General features: G+C 36.4%; 1 protein-coding gene across 1 annotated transcript; it reads left to right on the top strand.

The window, feature by feature from the left end:
- The first annotated feature begins 2,867 nt into the window (after positions 1-2,867).
- Positions 2,868-5,632, top strand: LOC127831066 (uncharacterized). Its single transcript, XM_052356052.1, has 2 exons — positions 2,868-3,306; positions 5,258-5,632. The coding sequence occupies exons 1-2, from the start codon at positions 3,022-3,024 to the stop codon at positions 5,630-5,632; spliced, it is 660 nt and encodes a 219-aa protein (XP_052212012.1). The 5' UTR covers positions 2,868-3,021.
- Positions 5,633-9,950: the final 4,318 nt, after the last annotated feature.

Raw genomic sequence — 9,950 nt, 5'->3', positions numbered from 1 at the left:
GCATACGTAACAACACCTTGTCCTGGGTGAGCAGTTTCTTAAACGACCGATTACAGCAAGTTGTCATAGATGGTGAATCTTCTAACCTATCCAAGGTAACTTCAGGCGTGCCGCAGGGAACCGTTTTAGGACCAACATTATTTCTTTTTGTTCATAAACGACATTGCCACAAACATTTCTTCATCTATTCGTCTATTTGCCGACGACTGTGTAGTATATACACCAATAAGATCCAAAGATGATCATTGTCTACTTCAGAACGACTTAAACACCCTAGTCAACTGGAGTACTACCTGGCAAATGCAATTTAACATTGACAAATGTGCAATCATGAACATAACTACAAAGAGAAACATCTCAAAATTCGACTATAAAATGCAAGGAACGTCACTTGAAATTGTTAAAAACCACACCTACTTGGGAGTTGAACTCAATTAAAAACTAAAATTTAATCTACACATCGACAACATCACCTCAAAGGCCTCCAGTGCCTTAGGTTTCTTGAAACGCAATCTAAGACATTGTCCTAAACGAGTCAAAGAACGCGCCTACCACACACTAGTGAGACCGAAATTGGAATACAGCTCTACAATTTGGAATCCTCAACAAAAAACACAAGTGTCACAAATTGAACAAATCCAACGTAATGCCGCCAGGTTCGTACTTGGCAAACCGTTTAATTACCAGAACCCTAGTAGTGTAACATCTATGATCCAGGAGTTGAACTGGCCTTCTTTGGAAAAACGAAGATACAACGCTGACTTAGTACTTATGTATAAAGTTGTGCACAACTTAGTTGCAGTTCCAACATCTATTCTGCCTGTTCCATCAGCTCGACATGAGATGAAATTCATTCCTTATCACTGTAAGATAAATGCTTATCAACATTCCTTCTTCCCGCGAGTTATTGTCCCGTGGAATCGCCTACCTGACCAAGTGCTTCAGCTAGACACTGTAGACAGTTTTAAGGCTGCTCTTCAGCCGGCAGTGGTGGTGTAATCGGCTATCAGTAACACTGTAAAGTGTACATACAAGTTGAACATTTTAAGTCACATTTTATTTTTGGGAGTATCCGACCCCCCGCACCTGTACAGTCACCCGCACCTTCACCCGATGTCCAATAGGATTTTGTGAAGTATCTCATCGAAGTTTCGAAGTCGAAAATGAACTGTTTTACCAGTCGTGATATTTTAATCAATATAAACTAATAATTTAAAAAAAAACACGGTATTTTAGAACTTTTCTTTTTTCGTCATTCGTGGTTGACAGTCTGTTTAAAGGTATGCCAGTGAAAAACATTTTGCACCGAAAATGAGAACCAATGTCCCCGAGGAACATATCCGTCAGGGTTTCTTAAAAAATCGTATTGGTGAAGAAATTCGACTTAACATTCAACATGTTGATGAAAAAATGATATGACCCGGTGCAGTGACAAAGATGTCAAGATATGACAGGAGTGCAGTTCATTTATAAACTTAAAATCTCACTATTACAGCTGATTTATGCCCACTCTGATGCATTTAAGATGATATTGAACTTTGAGGTTTCATAATTATATCCGTTCTGAAGCTTAGTTTATTGCCAGCTTATGTGAAAATCATTGTAAATGTAAAGCAATTGATTCATACAGGTAAAAATATACGTCAGTTAGGCAATCGAAACATTTATATTAATATTTTCTGCCTATAGTTCCAATTATGGGTAGACTTTCATAAATCTGAACTAAATTTGGATCAATCATACACGAGTTAAAGTTGACAGTTTTGCAAACATCACGTGTGTCAAAGTCTGTTTATTTTCGTTCTTTATGGTAATGATATATGCAAAATGTAAACATACATTTTCAATACCCAATCCAAGCCTCCTTCTTATATGTATTTGCATAGATAACACGCAGTTGTCATCTGCTGAAGCCCCAAGCCTTGACGGAATATATTCAGCCAGATTTCAGCAAATTATAACATTTAAAACTAAGGCGTACTTTCCATTTTAGCGTAAAACTATGGAACGCCTCAGCTGTCTCGCCTATATACTTTTATTTTCGTTGTCTGCATGTCTATGGTCGTTACGTGGGATTCGAATATCGTTAGGTACAAGCAACAAGTTGTAGAGTGAAATCTGCATTGTGTTATATATAGTTCATCTATCGTTCTGTACAAACAAAATTCCGTCTTGTAAACTTCGCATTTTGTTTGGTGCAATTATCATTGTATTATGTTCAGAATTAACTTTGCTCTGTACAAAAAACTTTTTGTTGTGTGCAAATTACACATCTTTATGTGCTTTAGATAATGCGTTATGTATGTATGACGAGTTTTGCTGTGCAATTTACAAATGGTTATTTACATATTTCAATTGGTTTTATCCGATTTTATTGTTGTTCTCTACAAAGCGCACTTTGTTCTGTGCAATACACACTCCGTTATGTAGTTACACTGTAGTGTTTAGTACGTTATCAAAACCGCTCTCTATGAAAAACCGTTTGTTCGTTGAAAAGTAAAATTCGTTCTGTAAATTCGGCAATTCGCTTTGTAAATCTTAAAGTTGTTCTGTGTTTACAAATGTTTATTATGTGCTTATGTCATTTCGCTATGAACAAGTGTTTTTCGAGTAAGTGAAACATTGTTCTGTATATTAGACTGGTCGTTTTGTGCATTTTACTGTTGTTCTATGTGTGCAACTTTGTAACGTATCCTTATCGCAGTTCATTGTGTACAATCCTTACCGTTATCTCGAGATGACTACACGTTCTGCGAACACAACCAACTGTTCTGCAAATACTGTAATGTGTTCTAAACATACCCATTATTTACCTGTATTTGTACATAACCTTCAACCTTCAACCAAAATATTAAAGATAAAGGCAATGGAACGTGTTTTAAGAAGCGTTAACTTGGATGCACATTTTTTGAAATTCAGGAGCGAAAAAATAACCCCTGACATTATTTGTAATCTGACAAGGAAAGACTTTGTTAATCTTGGAATTAATAGCAATGCAGATATGATGAGATTACGTGTTGAATGTATCCCATTTGGAAAAAGAACAAGGTGTTTAAGTTCGAAATAACAAAGGATATGATTCATACATTGTTGGAATCGGGCTTTACTGTGAAAGATATGGCTAAAATGTTGGATGTATCAGAGAGAACAGTGTTTCGCCGAATGAGTCAGTTCAACATATATGTGCACAGTTTTACTGATATTGACAACCAAACGCTAGACAAACATGTCAGAGAGCTTTATACCGAGTATCCTCGCTGCGGAGAGAAAATGATAGGACAGATACTTCGTGTGAGAGGAATAAAGGTACTCGTACATTTCTCTTACTTTCATTTACGTTATTTCCAAATATACTTACTATACTTATGTTACCACTATGCCCCTCTGTGCATGTTGGAAAGCAGTCTATGACCAGGAAGTCTTATATTGATTCCGAGGAAATTATATACGTGTGCAGCTATAATGTAACCGAATTACGGATACCCATCAAGTACCCAAAGCTCTGCCCATACTTTCCAGGCCCGTAGGAATAGTGAGTGCACCTAGCCCAAAAATGTACTATCATAGATTTTAGAATTGATGTTAATTTGAGTTGATATGTTCATAGATTTATGTTTTTATTTTACCTTTTTGGAACGCGTGAAACATTGTTAGAGCACACCAGAGCCATCTAGGAATAGACATTTTCTTGAGGGACCCACCCCCTAGAAAGACTGTGCCCCTTCAATTACATTGTCCTTCCTACGGGCCTTCTTTCTACTAAAAAGCTATGTCTAGTAAATATGGGCCATTCCATGAGATAATCGGATATAGTGACATCTGAGTAAAGTGCATTTGTTTGGAATTGTGTTTGATCAGGTCATAAACAAAAGCATTCTAGTAATAATACGTCGATCACTCTTTCTATTCCTACATTCACGTACTCTCACCATAGTAGGCCCACTTCACACATTTGTTTTCAAGCTACTGACTGCTTTCCCATATGAAACCTACCCAATGCAGCCCGTGGTATATACTTATTCTAGACACGCATCAATAGCTCAGTCACTTTTGAGTTTATTTGCATAGGGTTTTACATCGTGTCTCCATTATTTCAGTTATATTGAGCTACCCGGCTCATTAGTGACTAGATTGATAATCTGGATAGAAATATCGAACTTCCGCAAGTCAGCCGGAAGAATTCTTCTCACGAAAATCCGAAATGGTCGCAAGCGGGCATTGCCTTGTGATTTCAAATCAAGTACTTTAATAACTAGTGCACGGAGGCCTCAGGATCAGTCGGTAGTGTCTGAGTCTAAATACATGGGTTGGATGTTCGAAATACGACTTGGCCGGGCAACATTCTCTCTGACGTTTAATGACGGGATTTATTCGTCTAACACCACTAAACTTCTGTATTCACGTGGAAAAAGCAGTCAGTGGCTTGGAAATAATATTTTGCATTACTGGTTATGAAATACAAGGGCAATTGATAGGGTACATGTCGCCGTGATATAACCGATAGAATCTCCACAAAGGCGTAACCCCAAATCCCCTTTCAATATTAATATCCATGTGTTGCTATTCCTGATCCATTATCATTCAGTTTTGCTTGGAAAAATTTGCAAAGACCGTAGTCAATGCACATAGTATTTAGATGATTGCTTGTCGGTATTATCTAGCTGAAAAAATGCAAATATATCCTGTGCAAAAAATATGTTCGATTATGGATTCTTGAATATTTCTGCATATAGTTCAGTCATTTTAGAATATGTATAAGCAAACGAAGCAAACAATATGTCACCATATATTATAATTAGATATATAGTGTTATTCCACTATTAATATATAAAGCATGCGATAAAGGAAAAAATACAGTCCGAAAAGATCCAGTTGCGATAATGACAATTTCAAATTGAACCAGTCACAATTGTCATTGGAAATGCCGACATGCGTGTTTGACTTTGGTGAATGTGTTGATGAGGTCAGCAGTATTATATTTCAAATTCGTAAAGTTCATACTGCTTGATCGACTAAGATCCAAAATAGTGAGTTGCCTTCCCTGGAAACAGACTACTGAACCATGTCACTTATAAAGAGATAATTTAACATCTTTTTTGCAAAAGACAATTTCAAGATAGAGTCGGCTCTCCTATTGTATTGATTTATTTATACTGTATTGCCTTGGTGATAAGAATGCTACCCATTGTAAATGATAGGTGGAAAAGAAAATGTTAAAATGTCTCTTACTAACAAGACTATTTTGCACTCCGTACAGGTAAAGAGGTCCCAATTAAGAGAACGACTGCACATTGTCGATAAAGAAGGGATTCAAGAGAGACGCCACAGACGTTTGCACAGAAGAATCTACAACGTGGAGACCCCAAATTATGTATGGCACATTGATAGTAATCACAAGCTAATTCGATGGAGATTCATTATTTCTGGTGGTGTTGATGGCTTCAGTCGTTTTGTTGTTTTTCTTAAATGTATCGATAACAACAAGTCCAAAACAGTATACGGCTGCTTTAAGGAAGCTGTAGCAAAATATGGGATTCCAAAAAAAGTTCGAACAGATCAAGGAATGGAAAATCTTGATATTGCCAGATATATGCTGGATAACAGGCAAAAGCGTTCATTACCAGCGTGTTGAGAGAATTAGGAGGGATGTGTACGAAGGTGTTTTGTCTTACTTCCATGACCTTTTCTTTTATATGGAAGAGGAAAGTATTCTAGATCCTCTGGATGAGCGCCACATATACGCACTGCATTTTGTTTTCCTTTCGAACATAAGCCATAAACTTGACACGTGGAATGAGGCGTGGGCAAACCACAGATTGCGAACTGTTCGTTCTACTCCTAAACGTTTGTTTTTAGCAGGAGCAATAAACGTAAATACAGACCGTCCTTCTCAAACAGCAGATCAAGCAGATACCGTAAATGCTAACCAGCTATTAAATGAGTCCAGGCCGATATTTCAGCAATCAACATATATTGTTTCTCAACAGTGTCAGCAGGAGTTGGAACATTTAGATACAGATTTTGAGATTTCTCGAGCCGGAGTCCAGATTTTCATTCAAGCTGTACACATTATATTAAGACATGACAGTTTTCCAAACTAATAGTGTAGAAATAAATGTATGACACTGTTCTTTTTCATGATTGTAAAACTCAGAATGGTTATTTCGCCAATTGCATTTGTAAACCGTGTATCAAGCACAAGGTGAGGTGTTAATATAGCTAACCAATAATTCCTCAAAATACTCTTATGGTCCAAACAGATCACTGTGTCACTGTAATACTAAACTAAATGATTGAAAAGTAAACAGCATTTAACTGAGTGTTGCACTGATCTATTAATATACCATTAGCGAAAGGCAGTCGATGGAATTAAGGCTGATGCCGCCTTTATGGTAAATGATCATTGATTATAAAAGTGTCCACACACACACATCAATGCCAAATTAAAGTACTGATAATACTATGAGAAGGTGATGTTTGAAGTTATTACGGACTCGATGTTGTTTTTGACAAGACTTGTATAATAGGAACATTTGCTCATCATAAGCAAATGCAAATTTTCTATCATTTGCTCGATACTGCAAATAAACATATTTATGGTTCAAACACAGATGCTGTCACATTATAATTATTTAGAAATACAGAGATGGCCCCATGTGATAAAACATACACGATTGCTGATGTATGTTGGCTATGTTTGTTCTTACGCACCCGAACCTTTGGTTCTGGCGGCATATTAAAATCGCACCGTCCGTGAATTAGTTAGTCCGTCCATCCGGTTTAGTTCCCGCTCAATAAATCAAGCAATTGTCATCAGAATGTGTAAGGCAATAGCATCTAGGTCAAGTTCGATTGTCGGCCAAAATGACCCAGACACTCCAGAGTTACGGCCCTTGAATCATCGTAAAATTTGGTTTTTTCATGTTTCCGCTCAATAACTCGAGCAAATGTCGTAGGATCTTCGCCACACTTCATGAAAATGTAAAAGGCAATAACACCTAGTTCAAGTTCGATTATCGGCCAAGTTCAACCAGACACTCCTGAGTTACGGCCCTTAAATCATCGTAAAATTAGGTTTGTTCTCGTTTCCGCTCAATGACTCAAGCAATTATCATCGGATCTTCACCAAACTTCATTAAAATGTTTAAGGCAATAAAATCTAGGTTAAATTCGATAATCAGCCAAATGTACCTTGAATCATCAAAGAATTGCGTTTCCGCTCAATTACTCAAGTAATTGTCATCGGATAGTCACCAAACTTCATGAAATAAGATCTACGTCGAGTTACAAAATTCCGCCAAATTGACTCCGACCCTCCTGAATTACGACCCTTGAATCAACGAAAAAAAAATGTTTTTCTCGTTTCCACTAAATAACTCAAGCAATTGTCATCGGATCTTCACAAATCTTCATGAAAATCCGTTAAGCCATAAAATCTAGGTCAAGTTCGATAACCAGTTAAATTGACCTGGGCACTTCAGAGTTACGGACCTTAATTTATAGCAAACTTTGCCAAATATATAAGCCATTTGTAATGGTACTGATATCATACATAAGTGACAAATATCCTGTTTAACCTAATGTTTCCATCAAAGCATCTTCCTATTATCAGAGCATCTTTGGGGACATGTCTTTTCCTTTGGAGACAGCTCTTGTTTCAGTTTATGTTTCCTTCATTAAAACAATGATACCCTAGTTTTGTAACGGATTGGATTAACTCGTAGATATTAAGGGGAACTTGATTGTATGACATATTTCAGTTTGTTTGAATGTTGTAGTATGGCTTTCTTACAATTGTTCAGTTATTCCTTCTCAACATTTTACCTACTCATGATTCCTACGTTGCAAACGTATACTTCAATACGAATACATGCCTTATCAAAGGACACTCTATCGTAAACTGGTAAAAGTCGGAATCCTTCCTCGATTCATTCCCGTTTTTTAAAATAAATAGCCCACGTGTTGCATATCTAATAGAAAACGATTGATGAAATTCAAATAATAGAATAAACAAATCTATATATTCAAAAAACAGTTTGTAACTAAATGTCAATTACAATCAATCTTTGATAGTGTGTGCATGCAAAAATGAGCATGTTCAAACGCTTGTCCTAAAGAAATATATAGAAGGATTATTATCGAAATTTGAAAACTTTGTATAAACTGGGTTTTTTAAAGATAAGAAATTTCTATTTCACTGCAATGTTGAGAATTTCCGTCTGCAGTGCCCTAAAGTGCTTTAAATATATCATTTTCGAAGTTTGCGCTTTGGTTCCTGCAGAGTTATATATGCGTCTTGCAGCAGACGGTATTTGAAAAGCTTATGAGATAATGAGACATTGTTCATAATGGCGGATTTCTCATTTCATAACATTTTCAACTGCTAATTATGTATAAAACAACCCATCTGTTTTAACGTCTTGTGTTGCAAATTCGTAACAGGTACGAGTGACTTAAGTTTATTGAGCACCCCTGCCTATACGTTTTTTAAAATCATTTTACAGAAAGAATAAACAAAAAGAAAGCATTTTGATAAGCATGCAACTTTTAACTCAATCTAAAACACTACACACGCAAATCTCTCAACAGTCGGGTCAGTGTAATACTATGGTAAGTGGTTTTAAATTAATAAGTACTTAACGTCGTATTGCACTGAATTACTATTGAACAAATATGCAATTAGACATATGCAGATTAATCAAATAGGAAATTGAATAATTGACAACAGAACAAACAAAACATGGAAACAGAGAACCATATCTTGTTATTCTTCTGAAGAGTATCTTAAACTGCAAATACAAAATGAATGTAAAAATGCCAATTTGTTGAAGTGCATAGTCATTCATGCATAAAATAATTAAATGTGAAAAATTATACTGAATACACTATGGTTGTCTGGATTTACACCGTGGCTGTCTTATCTCAAGTAGTTCTTATCCCCTGTCTCACACATTTGATCAAATTTATTGCAGTCCAAAATAGTCATTTGAGAAGGCATAATCATACAGGTTGAACAGCTCGGTGTCATTTGGAATAGCCGCAATCTCGTAGGGAATGGTCAAATTTAAGCGGTTGATACATGTATTGGCGGATGGCAAAACTGATTGGTTTTCTGAGAAGTGGATGGATGGCTTCAACGAAAATCCCAACACAGGCTCTTCTTCTGTTCCAGTAACAAATTTCAGCACCTTTCCAAGAGTAACTGACTGCCTACGTCCAACTAGAAAAATAAACGACACTTAAATTCTCCGGATGAAACACGATCAAATCAAAAGAACACGGTGTATTTGTTTTAAGCGTTCTCCGAGCTCGGTTATTTACCGTTAAGTATTTTAATTTGTGAAAACTGTTCCCCTTCCGAATCGGGTTTTGTTTTAACTCAACAACGGCCAATGGTCCGTAAAATCACTTTAATTTTTGTCATGCGTGACTGTTTCACGTGAAAATTCCAGTTCATTCACGGACCACTGGTTGTTGTTTAGCTATATAGTCATCTACTTTTCTTTCCCAGCAGACGTTGTTTGAATACAATGCGACAGAAGAAAAAATCTGCTGGCGCTTTATTATGATATTATATCAATAAACATTTGCAGCAAGTTTCACTAGATCTCATAATATGTAGGCCCTAACTAGTGATGAACAAGTTTTCCTTTGTCACACACATTTAAGTAACATTTAGTCTGGTATAACGGTATATCACCATTTGCATTATAAATAGTATAAAACTACCGCTATAACACGCGTGATCTCCTGGTATTCTATCGGACGATTCTATATACCCATACAAAGACATTACGGAAAGACTATACATCTCCTTAAACAAAAAGTTTTGATTCTAGTCAGCTGCAGAAACGCCATAATGATTTTGTATCAGGTAAAGGGTTAAGTTTTATTCAACAATGAGTTTTGATTCCTGATTACTGCACATCCTTTCTTTTGAGATCAAAATA

The sequence above is a fragment of the Dreissena polymorpha genome, chromosome 5 (assembly GCF_020536995.1).
Source record: "Dreissena polymorpha isolate Duluth1 chromosome 5, UMN_Dpol_1.0, whole genome shotgun sequence".
Classification (NCBI taxonomy): Eukaryota; Metazoa; Mollusca; class Bivalvia; order Myida; family Dreissenidae; genus Dreissena; species Dreissena polymorpha.
The sequence above is the reverse complement of the archived record's forward strand: the minus strand, read 5'-3'. Positions and strand labels throughout refer to the sequence as shown.